Source organism: Meleagris gallopavo, chromosome 2 (assembly GCF_000146605.3).
Source record: "Meleagris gallopavo isolate NT-WF06-2002-E0010 breed Aviagen turkey brand Nicholas breeding stock chromosome 2, Turkey_5.1, whole genome shotgun sequence".
Classification (NCBI taxonomy): Eukaryota; Metazoa; Chordata; class Aves; order Galliformes; family Phasianidae; genus Meleagris; species Meleagris gallopavo.
The window spans coordinates 47,596,818-47,612,759 of NC_015012.2; the positions used below are offsets into that span (position 1 = coordinate 47,596,818).

Sequence of the window (15,942 nt, forward strand, 5' to 3'; positions counted from 1 at the left end):
CTCCCAAGAGGCTGAATAACAGCTTCATAAATCAAGGGTTGCAAGTTCAGCTTTTTCTGCAGCCAATTAGAAAGAAATTCATTGTAGGACTGGGGGCCCTTTGCTTGCACAAAAATATGGGGGAGGACTGAGTATAAAAGAGCAGCTGGGATGACAAGATGATGGGCAATTAAGAAGAGGAACTGAAAAAATATGTATATTAATAAATTATAATGTTCATCAAAGAAGGATCCATTGATAATGTACAAATATTTCAAAAATGGTAATGGGTAGGTTGCAGTGGGAATTTTGTTGCCTTGATTACACAAATTGTGGTTAAGTAGAGAAATTCACACCAGACATTAAACAAATGGCTTAGCTGTGAGCAATTGAAAGGATTTGACTTGTAAACTAGTAGAATTATGGTTTGGTTTGAGTTTTTTGTTGTTTTGTTTTTATTTTCAGTTGGGAAATCTATATGGGGACATTCTCTTCCACATGGGATTTGTTGGTGTGTGACCTTAGTACTGTCAGTCTCCTCAGTCTGTGACTCCTTCTATAAGATAGATTACGTGCATACACACACATATGGTTCAACAGACACAATTACTTTCCACGGCAATTTTAACCAGCTGAGTCTGTTTCCTTCATCCAAAAATTCCAGGAAAAACAAATGATTATTAATGTTTGACACAATCCATCAATCTTATACTTTGAGGAGAGATTCAAATGCTGGTCTTGTACAATGTATTTTAAAAATTTTGGAAATTAAAACCATGCTAATACCTACCAGCAAAAGATGTAGGGAAGCTTACATCTGAAAAGCTTCCACAGGTTCTTGAATTGCTTCTGCTGGATTTATCATGAACGTGAATATTTCACAAAGTCTTTGCGGCACAGTGGGCTTATATCACTGGTTTTTTCTCTCATCTGCTCCTTTCTGGCTTATGTTTCCTCTTCTCACTGCCAGGCATTTTTTCCCATCTCCTAAATAGTACTGAAAGTATTTGGTGCTTTATCTCTTTGGAAAACCATTCTTAAATTGTGGATGTGCTTGAAACACGTATTACACTCTTGGTAGAATTTCCACCAGCAAAGAGCTCTCCTGCTAAGTTCTCCATATGGCTTTCTGCAGTAACTTAAATCCCTTGCATTGAATGTTACACTGGATCATCTTTTCACCAAGACAAACTGCTAGAGGATGCCCCTCCTCGTGAATTTCTGAACCATGGCGCGGTAGTTTTGACAAGAACAGTGATGAAGGCATCCCTTCCCAGGCCTGTCATGAGGGGAAGGAGTTCTGTCTTCTAGCAGAGGTTAAGTGGAATAAAAAAACCCCACAGAACTAGCTGCTCCTCCTAGGAGGAGGATTCACTGGATGTGTGTGCTGAAAAGATAACATTGAAGTCATGGATGCAGTCATTATCATAGGAAACAGTCATTCCTGGGATTTTAGAAGAGCAAAGTGAGGAAAACATGAGCTTTAGTAAGGAACCTAGGGGACGGGAGGAGCTGTAACAAAGTGATAGCCCAAGGCAAATAGTTGCATGTGTTATGAGGTAGGTTTACACTGAAATGATTGATGACTTGATGCCTAGCATGCCTCGGGTGATTGCATCTAGTGACAGCAGCATTGATCATTCTGATCTGGCTGTGCTCTTTGTTGTGTGGCATCCACTGCAGCCTCAGTAGACACCACTCCCCACTATCCCTGCACAGGCACATTTGGTTTAGCACCAGGATGAGGAGGATCATGTGTTGGCCGGCGATTGCCTGACCCTGCCTCACCTGGAAGGCATGTGGAAGTGTAGCAGTGGTTAGTTAAGTGGATTTTGTCTCTGACTTGCAACAGGATTCCTTGAGTAGCTGCAAAAACATGTATCCAGCCTTTGCTGCCTTGATCATCGCTCATAGCCTGATTGTTTTCTGAACAGCGGCAGAAACACACATCATCTTCCAAGCCATATGCTGAAGTGTGCTATCTGGAGAATAAACTCTTTTTCTTCCCCTCCTGCTTTATGAATCAGTGCGATGTTAGTGCTAGGACAGGTGTTAATCCACGGCCCTTTGAAATGGGTAGAATGCTTACAGCGAGATCTTCAGTCTCTCTGCCCACCTCTTGAAGCGGGTGTTTTTCTAATGCTTACAATGCGGGGCATGTTCCAAGTGCATTTTCTATAGCTCTTCCAGGAAGAGAGGGAGGAGCCAAAATCCTCAACAGAGAGCAGATGGTGAGAGATGTATTTGGAGCTGGTATTTCAACCAAATGTGTCTTTTAAAAGCAAGAGTAGATTAAAGTGGTAGGTTATGCAGGGAAACAATCCAGTTGTGATGAAACTTTGGGTAGTACTGCAGGTGATATAAGTTAATACACTTCCTACAGCTTGAGAATTGTTAAAGAATGGCCTTAAATGAAGATCCATCAGTGCTGCCGTTAATCACTCCATGCAACTCCAAATAAAAAAAAGTGGTGAGGTTTTAATTTTGTAATTACCAGAAGGCTAATAATTCTTTGCCAAAGGCCATGATGATCTCTTAAGGATGAGATAATGTAATTGCCTTATTCCTATGTCAGTAATTGTGCTCCATTTTAGAAACATGGTCATCTGTCTTATGAGCAAAAGGATACTCTGTTACCTCAAAAGAAATGTGTTATGAATGGTGAAAGGCCACAACCTGAAAATCACAGTTCTTTTGTTTGAATTTGTCTGGGTCGTATTGTCATATTCATGACCATGAAAATTGAAGGAGATCTTTAAAGGAGGAATTGTTTAAATTTGGTAAATAAACTCAGTATGCATTCAATAGCACCTATGTAGGAACCAATACAATGTATGAGTAATGGGTCTTTGTGTTAAGAAAAAAGTAGGTGTGAAACCCATCGGACTTAGCAAAGGGACTTGGAGAAACATGAAGCCACATGCAGCTCTCTATATTTATATTAGAGTGAATTGTTTGCGGTTATAAGACATCTTCAACTTCTTTTTAATCTCCAGTAATAAATCTAAATAATGAGCTCATTACTAGTGAGCTGTGAGAAGACACCAAATTTTATATTCAGAATATGAGAGCATGGTTTGACAAGGTGGCGAGCAACAAATTAACAGTTTGGCACTGTTGAAGTGGGGCTTTCCCTCCCTTCCTTCCCTGGCTTCTGCTGCTTGTTTGAGCATATTCAGGCACTTGTCTGGTCTCACATGAGCTGATTCGAATCTAACTCAGTGGGAAAAGAAATTGTTGTGTGTTTTTCTGTTTGTTTGTTTTCTGGTTATCAATTTCCAACAGTTAATTGTCCCATTAGATGCATGCCAACAACCTGTGAGAAGTCCAGACAGTGGGGAGGGGAGGAGGGCAGAATAGTTGAGAGAGAGCAGAAATGCCTCTTTTCAGCAAGACAGGGTACACATTCAGTTCAGCCACAGTGTCAGACCATGCCCTAAATTGGTGTGGCGTAGGTAGAAGTCATCTGTTGCACTTCTGTGTATTTTCAAGAGAGGGAGGAGGCACGCAGAGCTGGGAAGATGTGCAGAGCATACTTTATATCACACGGTGCCACTCGTCTCAGCTCTTCTGTTTTCCAGTTTTGATTTTTTGCCCCCTGAATTTTAAATCCAGCATATGCAGCATACGTATAGAAGCAGGCCTGTAAAACCCACAAATAGAAATTGTATCCTTAATTGTGAGAAAATCAAGATTTACAGATTGCCTTTGGCAATCTGGCTTGCAGAAAATAAAGTGAACTTTCTACTAGTTTTCTGTCTGTAGCCTGGGAATAATCTGCACAAGTTATTATGCATATTCATTTGTCTAATCATGGGATGCTCTTTGAAAACACTAACTGCTAACAGCAATTGGTTCTTAAAATGACTAACCACAAGAGGTTGTGCTATAGCTTTTAACTCCTCATTTAATACTGCATTTAAATGTTAAGATTCTACATTTTTTGGAAAAAGAAATGTTTCTGAGTAGAAGCTCAAAATAGCATGTTAGGGGGTCCCATATCTGCTGGTTCAGTCTATTCCATTTTTTCCTAGGCTTCAATGAGACAGTGGGCAAAACTACAGCTTGTAACTATCAGAGCCAATTGAAGCTGTTTTCTTCCTGAAAAATGTTCAGCCTTAATATAGGCACATGCAGTTTTCTGCTGTTGGACTTTGTGTCCAGTGGTGATAGGAACAAGTGTCAGTGTTGTATGCTATCTGAGAATGCATCAGAAGAAAAATCAACAGGAAAACCAGGAGCAGGGTGTAAGAAAGGGAAAAATATCTGTTCCATTCCAAAATCAGTCATAATAATTTCTGTTCACATCAGAAAAATTGCCTGTCAGAATGAATAGATATCCCTACCTATACTAACAAAGATATGATATCCTGTTAGATGTCACAGACCATCCTAGTTTATTTTGGCAGTTGTGCACCTTGGCATTTTTCACTTAAACAAGAGCATATCGGTACAGTACAGTGAGCATGCCTCAAGCTCCAGGTTCACGGTTCATGTGCTTCTGTGACTTTGAACTCTTCTTTTCCTGAGTACCAGCAGACAGCTGCATCAGAACAGATATGTTTACATATGGGGAGTAAATGGCAGCTCAGAGTTTCCATTTCCTTTTACATTGTTCAGGAATTCAGACTCATAGTTCTTGTCCTAAAGCTTCACCTCAGGTATATGCATCTGACTTAGCCTTTTACAGTACAAAATGTTTTGTTCTGACATCAATTTATTGATAGAAAGCGCTGACTAGGGAGAAGTTACTTTCACTAGAAGTTAGTCTCAGTTTACATGAAATTTAATTGTCAACCTTATAAAGGGGAAAAATAAAAATTCCAAAAATCACTTTCTCTAAGGGTTTTAAGAAGTGGGTAAAAGTGAAGCTGCTATAGGAGTGCTTTGTGTAGATATAGCACATATGTATTTTTGGTGGAAAAAAAATTACATATTTTATTAGGCATGGCTGTGAAATCTAATTAGCTGCTTAAGCCATGACACTATTTAAGCTGTTGTTGTGCATAGGTGATAAAGTATTCCCAGATGTGTTCAGCATGGCGGTAATTCCATCAAGAGGTTATGGTAATTACAAACAAGAAACAAAACCATCAGAGTAATTTGTTCATTTGCCTGAACTCTGAAGTAGAATTAGAGACTTCAGCCAACAGTATAAATTGTGCAGAGAGGAAATCCGTGCTCTGATGTTGTGCTGTCCGGCAGACTTCATCATCTCTTTTGCCCAGTTCCACATTTATGAGCTTTTACTTCCCCTTTCATACCTAATTTGCATGTTTCAGGTTCTTATTGTGAATGAAAGCTGTGGTCTACTGGTTATTTTGGTAGTTGAACTGGATCAATTAGATGTTGTGAAAGTGTTCTGTAGAAAGCTCTGTAGCAGTTGTTGTGTTTTGCATACTATTACTGTGAAACAGGATCCCATGAGTTACTCTGATGTGTGAGAATGAGCTCAGCTTTTGGTTGCCCTATGGGCCACGATGAAAAGTAAACTAATGGTAGTGTGCTTCCAATACATGTAATTTTAATTTTTGTCATTCTGATGTTCACTATGATACTTATGCACTTTATGTGACCATGTTGCGAGACAATCCAGAGAGCTGTAAAGGCTGAAAATTATGCCCAGAAATTAATCTTTTAGTACTGTCTAAATCATTGTCCAGACTTAGTGCAAGGGGGAGATTTGCAACAGAAAGCAAGATCTGGGAACGTAGCAGCCCTGAGCTTCATTGGCTACGTTGCGTTAGGATTGCTGTCTCAGGCAAGCACTGAACTGCAAATACCTGTGTTTTTCCTCTGGGCTTGCTGGAGGTGAATCATTTACCCCTTTACTTTCATCACAATTACTGTGCTTGTCAAGAAGAAATCAAAGCAAGCAATTCATGTCATGCCAGCATCCTCGTCTCTGTTACAACAAGCCTCCTGCAAGACAGCAGTCTGGGCAGCAGAGCTTTAGGGGGTCCTCAGGGGACAGGGCGGTGGGATGCTTGGTGGCTGGGGTGTGTTGCATGGCATGATGTAGTGGCTCCACACCCAGAATTCAACCAGTGCAATTGGTGAGATAACTGCACTCTTAGTTGTCTGATGTACTTTGAGAAGTACACAGAAGAGACTATCGTTCTTAAAGGCAATTATAAAAGAATTTAAAACAATAGCAAAAAACCAGCCCTGTTCAGACATGCAGTAGGAGTTGCATCATAAACTTCCCTTTAGATATAGATATTTAGAAGTATATTTTATCAAATTTTTGCTTCTGCTTAGATAGATGTTGGTTCCCAAAATCTTCATCAGAACACATACAAACCGTAATTACCTCCTCTTCAAAAATCATATACAAGAAATGATAACAGGAACAAAAGAACCCATGTATTACTTTGCACACCTCTTCTTTCATTTAAAATCATTAGCTGTTTTATCTCACCAATCCTGGATGTAGATCAGCTTGATGCTTCCACTTGATGGTCTGTATTAGTTTTTCATTGTTGTTTTAATTTGAAAGCAGGAAACAGTATGAAAGTAATTGTATTAAGTGTTTCAGCACAAAGATTTTAAAATATAATAGCTTGGCATATTACTCCATCTTCTCCCTATTCCTCAGAGGAAATAAAATGGACTTAGTAGCTTTAATCCAGGCAGCTTTTATACTGCATCCTATTTCCTTCCTCGAATTTGAGAAAGCACTGACTTTTCTCTCCAAATTGAGAAATCCCATTCACAGCGGTCATTCTGGTCACTTTGCTGAACACCCACGTTGTGTTCATTTTTCCAGTGCTCGGGTGTTTGCGTGCATCAACTTTAGGCAAGTCTGCATTTTGCCCTCCATATCAAAGGAAAGCATCACAGAGCATCAAGATATATATGTAGAGATAAGCGGATAAGTTGTCTTGGTGTTTGCCTAGGCTTTTGGGGCTATGCAAAGGGAGTCTGCACCTCGTTGGAGCCCTAAAGTGCTGCATGTGCCATTCTGGCTAGCCCTGCTTTTTGCTCTCTGAAAGTTAGGGAAAGGGGAATCCCAAGTCTAAGGAAAATTGGCACTTATAAAAGCTTGTCATGGAAGGGATTAAGTCCCTGGAAACTTTGCTTGAAAATGTTAGGAGACTGCTGTGTGTATATGCTGGCAACATCTGTAAGAGACAAATTATTTTCCCACCCTCTCAAGTACTTGGTAGTTTATCTGTTGTTTATATTAAAGATGGATTGTGCTTATATATGCCTGACAGAGCTCTCATTAATCACCTTGTGCAGTGTAAGAGAATGGAGGAGAAGAATGGAGGTTACTGGAAAGTAGACGTGATCACTCCTGACATTAGCTTTGCTGTGAATCATTGTGTCTGTGTAACTCCTTTTGTTGTTGTTGTTGCTTCTGTGTTTGATGTGTCTATTCTTTCAGGGCTATTCAGAAAAAAAGATAATACATTTATTACAGTGTTGTTGGGGGACATAATTGCTATGCTGCTGTCTCAAGAAATTTCTGCTCCCCCTATGCCCACTGTCCTTTTTTCTGGCTCTTGCTTCCTTCCCCAGCCCCAGCGGTTTCTTCTATTGGAGCAGAGCCTTGCAGGCCCTTGTTTCAGCCTGTGCCAAGCAAAGGGCTGGAAGGGGCTAGTGGCATGAGGACAAATGCACTAAAGCTTGGGCTTTGAAAAGCCCATCAGCTGCCAACAGAGAGACCTTCTTCCACAGCAGCAGTGCTGGTCTGGAAGCATCCTCTGTGGCCATGCCAAAGGCCCTACAGTGATCAGGCAGTTGCTTGCGATTCCTTTCAAAGCATGGGAGTACAGCTGCTGGGAAGGGGGAGAGGCTGAAGAGGAGTTCACTGAGTTTTGCATGCTGATTGGGGTTTGGGTTTATGAGGACATGTTACTGGCCCTGCTTGGAGTCAGGTCCAGGAGCTTCTGGAGCACATATTTTACCACCCTGGCCTGTCTGTTTGAAAGCCCCTTCACACCTTTCAACAGCATGCTTTAATCCCATGTCCTCAGTGGGAAATTTCCTAGTGGGAAATTTCCTAGTGGGAAATAGTTACAGTGGAAAATTTTCAGCCAATAGTAAATCTAATTCCTTGAATTTCTGAATTGTTGTATGCTTATATTTGCCTAGTAAGAACAACTTTTGGGGATCTCAAAAGAGGCAATTGAAGTAATTGATACTTGACAAACCAGAGCAAATTAGCTCTGAAGAGATTGTCATTTAATACAGATTATCTTCTATTTTATCTCTGTTTCTACTAAAAATACTTAGTTTGGCATATCCTAATTCTGCACAGATTTTTTCCCGTGTCACACTAAATTAATGTCTGGCAGCTCATTAGTGCAAAGTCCTCTTAGATAATTCACTTTTTAATAATAGAGAATAAAGACTGATACATGACTGTAGATGCTGGTTTGTGTTTATAATTAAACATCCATTCCACAAAAGAAAGAGATGACCAAAAGTTCAGCAAATCCAGTGGAATTTAGATCAATTTGTTGTGGTGGAAACATATTTTCAGTGAAATCGAAGGAGAAGAAATAATGTAAGGAAGTCAAATATATGAATTTTCAAACATTTTAAATAAATTTAATTATACAGAAATAGCCATTTTGGTGAGCTAGATGTTTGTAAAAGACTTTGATGTAAACTAAACTGGATTGCTTGTATTTCTCCCCACCATGTGACTACTTTTGGTGGTATATTGTACGTATCAAGAATAAGACAATTTATTTCTGAGTTGGGAATAGTTTTTTAATCAGGTTCAGTAATATAAATAGACCTCTGTTTGAAAGTTTATCCAAAAATGAATACTGGTGTATATTTAAAAGCACTGTATGATAATGTAGAATATCCCCCCCGCGTTTAACCAAAAGCATGTTTTACGTGTGGTTTTGTTTTGTTTTTAATGTTTAACAGTAACTGAAGCTGGCTTTGGTGCTGACATTGGGATGGAGAAATTCTTCAACATCAAATGCAGAGCCTCTGGCTTGGTTCCCAGTGTGGTTGTACTTGTTGCTACAGTGAGGGCTTTGAAGATGCATGGAGGTGGGCCAAGTGTAAGTTTGTCACCTTTCTTTGAAGACAAAATCATTGGTAAAGTTTGAAATATGTGAAATATCTTCATTTAAGAAATAATAGGGATAGTTTGCGGAGCACTAATTAGATACATTCTCCCATTTAGCTCACCATATAGTTGCTGCCTCCAGAGGCACTGCAGGAATGGAAAGACATAAATGAAAGAGGAGGAATGAAAGTTCTGAAGAAGTACTACATCTTTTAAGAGAGGGAAGTTTGGTTGCATGGAGGGGTAAAAAGCTAAAAAATGTATACTTTTTCTTTTCACACACATTGAAATAGTGTTTCTAGGTGCACTGAAGTAGTCGCAAGATGGAAGGTTGGCAGATAAGGAGGAACAAGAAGAGAGTTCAAGCTGTAGTGCGTGAATGGAAGTAGGGAATGTTGTTAAAGAAGGTTTTGAGATTTTTTCACGGCAATCATGAGAACCCATTCTGTCTTTTTAGTCTGCTCAGGGGATGCTAAAGTAACTGAAGCAAGTGTGCAAGTGTTTCCATGGTGTACCTAAAGTCAGCAGTGTATCAATTTTTGCTCTTCAAGCCAAAGTGACACTTGTATAGATTACTGATCCTAGAATTACTCCAAAGTCATGTAATTAAGGTGAACTCTGCTAGCCAAACGGAGAATAAACTCCTAAAAATACTGTTCTGCTCAGCAGCATGGAAGAGAATGATGCTGCTAGGAAAACAATCTGAGTAAAAATTCTAGAACTTCCTTCACAGCTACAAAACTGTGGACTGTGTGGTCGTTCTTATAGCGAATCCTCTCACAGAACAGAGATTTCCCTTTTTCAGTCTTTAAAGTTGACATAATTTTATAACTTTCTATCATTTTAGACTACTTCTAATGGAAATTCTATTTATTTTAAAATAAATATTAAAATAATTTGTCTTTATACACGGAGGAGCATTTCTTGTGCTTTATCGCTCAGTCTAGTAAATACATTACTTGAATGACTTTTTAGTGATCTCTATTTTTGAGTAGAGATTTCATTTAGTTGTGTAATACATCATAGAGGCACCCAGAGTGATGGGTACTTTAACTGCCATGGACCAAGACCAATGCCTGGAACAAAAGTGACGACGTCCGATCTATTTGGCTCCAGACATACTCTATATCTGTATACCTTTTTGCTTCTCAGCAAAGTAAGTTACTTACATGCAATTTCTTGCTATTGTCAATAATTACATCACCCCCAGAAAAGATGTTCCTCTTCAGACTGTCTATGTTAGATATTCCTTTAGCCAACTGTTGGAAATTGTTTTCCATTGTCTTTGCATTGCATGTAGAACAGGGTTATAGAATCACAGTCACAGAAATGGCCTGGGTTGAAAAGGACCACAGTGATCATCTAGTTTCAACCCCCCTGCTATGTGCAGGGTCGCACCTGCGACCTTGCCGTTACGTTCTCTAATAAATCTTCTACAACTAGTTGCTGATTCTTGCTGTTTTAGGTGCAATGGGAGGTTTTACTACTCTCCTTGTATCAGTGTAACTTCTAATAAAATAGAGGCTGCAATCAAACTGTGACATTTGTACAATGTTTATACTTTCAGGTGGTATAGAAAATAAGCAACAGTGCATTTCCATCTGTTTAGAGTTGTGATATATTTTATTAAATTTATGGTGACTTGAATTACCATTGCAGGTATCTGCAGGTGCTCCTCTGAAAAAAGAATACACAGAAGAGGTAAGAGGAGCTTTTATAAAGCTTTTGGAGAAGCCTCGGGTTTGACCATAACATGCTCTAATACTAACACTCAGTAAATACCTTTAATGAGCATTGCCAACAATTAAAGCCATTTGAACTTTCCCCAGACACTTGGTGTTATCCTTCTTGTGTGTGCTATGTGTGTGACTGCATGGTAGATTGTACTGAGGAACTGAACCAGCTGAAATATAACTTTTCAGTACATTTTCCAGGACCATTAAGTTTTCAGACTGATTAGCTCTTCTAATCCATCAGGTAGACTCAAGCAGTTCTGGCATTCACAGCAGTGCAGGGGCCAAGTGGTGCAGGGGTCAAAGACACTCCCTGAAATTCATGGCAGCTTAGCACTTTTATTAAACAGCAGGTTGAATATGACCTTGGCAATCACTCTTCAAACAAGAGTGGATTCTTCAGGTTTGTTTTCTTTGTCTCTTTGTTGTCCTCTGGTGTTTTAACATCTACACCCTTGTGACCAGTTTTGGCAACACCTGTGTCAATGGTATTTCTAGGAATCTCCAGGGAAGCCTTTGGTCAAAGTAGAAAGGGAAGTGGAATAGGCTTATGTAAACCTGCTCAGAGACCATTTTTTGGTATCATCTGTATCAACTGATAGCCAGCCATCAGCTGCACTGTCTTCTCATGTCCCAGAAAAAAGCAATGCAATCATGTACAAATTCTGGATGCTGCGTAGACACTTAATTATGTCTGATACTTATTAATTTAAAGAAGAATTAATAAATACCAAAGTGTTTTGTCTGGAAGCATTTTACTTGCCCACAACTGTCTTGATCAGCACTGTTTACATTCAGTTTAATTTATGGAAAATTCTTTGGTTGGAACTGGCTTGATGAATCTGACCATTTCCATTACTTTGTATTTAATTGCATAGAACCTCCAGCTGGTAGCTGATGGCTGCTGTAACCTTCAGAAACAGATCCAAATTACTCAACTCTTTGGGGTTCCCGTTGTGGTTGCTCTAAATGTCTTCAAGTAAGTTTGTTTTTTCATTACTCTTGTAAGTAAATCCACAGATCGAATTTCACACTTCTTTTTCTTGATTTGTGAATGAAGCAGCTTTGGCACAAAGAAGAGTAACCACTGAAGAATTATTATTAATTTCCATCATTAATATCCTTTGAATCCTTAGCTTGTTCTTAAGGTTTAAAATTACAAAAGGTATATAATGTTATGGAGGTATCAACATTCATGTTAATCAGTTACAACAATTTTAACAAATGTTCTTGAAATGTAAATTCATATGCTGTACATAAATATGCTGTGTATATGTAAACTTATTTAAAAATTTGCTGTACAACTGCTGATACATAGTAAGTCTAAGTGTTTAAGATCATAAAATAGAAGTAATTAAACAAAACAGAACTGTTTGGTTGGCAGAACTGACTCGCCTGCTGAGGTTGATCTTGTGTGTAAGATTGCAAAGCAGTCTGGAGCATTTGATGCTGTACCCTGCAATCACTGGTCGGATGGTGGTAGAGGAGCAGTAAAATTAGCTCAAGCTGTGGAAAAGGCAGCCAATCAGAAAAGCAGTTTCAAGTATCTCTATGGCTTGGAGGTAAGTTTATTTTATTTTAATGAATGCATGCTGCATTGATATTGGATTTAAAACAAGAACATTGCAACAAAGCTATCTAGCATGCCTGGAAAGTGGCTTGGCTTGGCTTAAAGTCACAAAGACAGGAGAGAATGAGCAATCTGCTGCTTGTCTGATCAGTAGTGGATAATATTTGTAGTGCTCATTACTTAGTGCATTAAATCATATTTTGGTAAACTTATATTTAGCATAAAAATATATTTGTAGGTAGAACTTCCGCAACTATTGTGGGAAACTTCACAAAGATCCTGTATGATGATTTTCTTGACAATCACCTGTAATTATATTTACTGTCTCACAGTCATGGGTAGTGCAGTGATTTCTGATTCTCTGAAGCAACTCATACCCTGTAAGAAACGTTAGAGCATGTGTGCACCAGGCACGGAGGCTAACACAGAAGCACTGTCTTCACCAGCACTCAGCTGCACTGCACAGCACTCAGATGAAGCCTGAGTGACTCGGTCGTGCTGCTCCCCTCCTGCTGGTCAGGACTAGAGCCTACTGGTGCAATACAGTCCCACACCACAAGGGTCACTCTTGTTGGCACTGGGCCCTACCCTGCTCCCACTGTGTCACCAGCACCCAGGAGCCTCTGGGGCTCACAGCTCAGCCTGCTGCTGGCACACACAGCTCTGCTCCTGCTCTCCCCTTCAAAATCCCATATTTATTAATTTTTTAAGTTTTATTTGGTCCCAAAGAGCTACTTTTGCTGCATCCCATAATGAGTCCTGTACTTCTGTTGCCCCTTCAGTTTGTGAAGTTTTCAGAGGAAAGAGTCTTCCCATTGATTCATCTGCGTTGGTTTCTCACCAGGGACAATGGTGGCATATTGTACCCTTTGACTGGTCTTAGGGAAACAATTGATTCACAGTGCTCTAATTTTCACTGATTAGGTTTTCTCACTAATTACATCACTAGGGTTCCGCCTGCCATTGAATATTCCTCTGATCCTTGCCTGGGCTTTGTGTTTAACATGCATAGTTGTTAGATAATCTAACAAAGCATAGCGTGGTCCAGGTTTCAATTCTGTGTCTGATGGAGATGATGCTCTATCCATGCCTGAGAGCCTTTGTTATTGCAGTCCTCTGCAAAGTAACATCACAACAAAGTGAGCCTGTCGGGAGGAGCAGCTTGCAAGGAAGGACCGCCTGAACTCCCAGTAGCTCTGCTGGATGCAGGCAGAAAATGTAAAGGGACGTACTGCCTAGAAAGTTGCACAACCAATTTCTTAGGTCCTTCCTATCTATCCGAATATGGTTGTTTCAAATTTGGGTGGCAAAATAGATTTCTCTGGCACCAAGGAAGCTCTTGTCAAATTTCAGATCCTATGCCCCAGTTATCAGTGCTACTTATTTTCTTTAGGAAAGTTGAGTACTAATTATTAACAGTTGAACTTCTGCTTCTTTCTTTTTAAGTGGCTGAAAGTTTCTATTTTGATTCTACTTTCTAGTAAAAAAGTTCGGTCAGAGGTAGATATGCCCTGCTCTTCAGTTTGTCTCCTTCTTGATACATATTACATAACTGTTGCACCCGTCTTACTTCTTCTCTTCATCTCTCCCACTATTTTCACAAATGTCAATCCAGCCAACTCTTATTAGTGTTACAAACTGCCTTCATGGAATCAATGGCAGCAACTTGGGATTTTAAGGGCTATGGAATCCATTCAGGGCTTATTGCCTATGGAACATTTTTATAGCCAAACTGTACAATATTTCTGCCTTTCTGAGTTTGTCCTTAATGAGATGCACTGGAAACTAAGGATATCATTTTATGATCTTTGAATAATGATATATATATATATTTTTTTTGAAGTTTAATTCAGAAATACATGTAATACTTTTCCCCATAGGACACTTTTGTTACAGAGGTACTACGTTAACATTTGATTAATTCCATATTTAATCTCCTATATTCTATATAACTAAAAATCCTGTGATATGAATGAGTAGAAATGATTGGCAGGGCTGGTCACTGCATCTGTGAAGGAACAAAATGAGATTAATTTCTACTTTAATGTCCTTTCCAGGCACATCTTCTTGTGCTGGGTTGCATATGTAGTGTGATTGTAGCACAGAGGGAATGAATCACATCTTTACATCACCTTGAAATCACATAACTGAACACGCATATTATAAGCCTCAAAAATATGTTGAAGAGATTTTATAAAAACACATAAAAATCTTAAAATACTGTAAAAGTCTAAATTCAGGCCAACAAAAACAGTAAAAAGTAAAGTTTGGGCTTCTGTTTCATCCTTACTGGGCAAAGGATAGGGACTGAAGCAATCGGAGGCAGGAGAGTGAAGTAGCAGTGCTATCCATTTTGAGGTAAACTAGATCATTTGCACACTGTGCTCACAGAAACATGAAAGAAACTGTCTCTTCCAAGTCAGCCTGCCCAGATGTTAATTATGAGAGTAATAGGGTTTTTTGATGTTGCAATTTTGAGGTCTGAATTCTACTGTTCAGAGGGGTACCTATGACAGAAAAGTGAAGAAACAGAAGAGGTTGTAAGATGGGGTTCAGACATATATTCCCTCATCATTGTGCCTAAAAGGGTGTGTAAGTGCAAGCACATAATTCTGGCCCTTTTCAGCAATTTCTGCATTTATCCAGTTACTTGAATACTTTCAGGACCTGGTTGCCTCCAGTTTAATGAGGTTTGCAGTTTTCTTCTTTTCCTTGTGGAATGTTGAAGAGGGAAATATTCTGCATAAGACCACTACTGCTTCATTCATATCTCTGTCTGTCTCTACAAGATTACTCTAGTCTTCCTTTTAATCCATGTCTCCAGTAAGTCCTTTAGCTATAATTAGAACAAATCCCAGCAGCACAAACCACTTTTGGAAAAGATAGACACTGTGATAGATTCATTCAGCGTTTTCAAGAAGGCATTACCCTGGATAATTTAAAAACAAAATCCTAACTCCCCTATATGTAAAATTGTTTTTACTAGTCAGATCAATGTCTGCATCAAGCTGTATTACTGTTAGTCTGGCTTCTAATTACAGAGTAGTCCAGGTCAACTGAGCTCTCTTTGAATTTTCTCCGAAATGATGTGTATCTATTTGTAGTGTTTTATGTAATTTCCAGATCTATCGGAAAATAAAGGCTGAAAGGTGTTCACAAGTATATATCATGTGAGAAGAACATCTTTCCTGTATCTGTCAAATGCTGGTAAAAAAAAAAAAGAGAGAGGATTTTCTTTTTTTTTTCCTGAATCATGAGGTATGTTCATACATTCACACATGTTCTTCAGCAATACCCAGGCATGTGCTGAATGAGCAGTTTTGGACATTGGACACAACGCAGTTGTATTGACTCCAGACTCAAGGCTCAACAAAGTGGTCCTGTTGAGCATCACAGCATGCTATCCTTATCAGAGAACTGTGTAGTGTGGTTATATTTCTCAAAGCATCTCAGTCAATGACTTGGTTTAAGCCAAGACAGGATTAATAGCACACTGATGTTTTGGTTGTTGCTGAGTGATGGGAGTGTGTCCACGGCCAGTGTCTCTATGTGACACAGTGATGTGCAAGCCCCTTTTAGATTACTTATCACATTTTCTTTATTTCTCTAAGTAGGCAAGCTTT

The 15,942-nt window shown here is 39.2% G+C and overlaps 1 protein-coding gene across 1 annotated transcript in view; it reads left to right on the top strand.

The window, feature by feature from the left end:
- Window positions 1–15,942, top strand: part of MTHFD1L (methylenetetrahydrofolate dehydrogenase (NADP+ dependent) 1 like) — a 137,535-nt gene that overhangs the window by 65,756 nt on the left and 55,837 nt on the right. Inside the window, 4 exon segments of the mRNA XM_019612906.2 lie at window positions 8,869–9,008; window positions 10,676–10,717; window positions 11,628–11,728; window positions 12,134–12,311. Coding sequence (XP_019468451.1) covers window positions 8,869–9,008; window positions 10,676–10,717; window positions 11,628–11,728; window positions 12,134–12,311 — 461 coding nt within the window.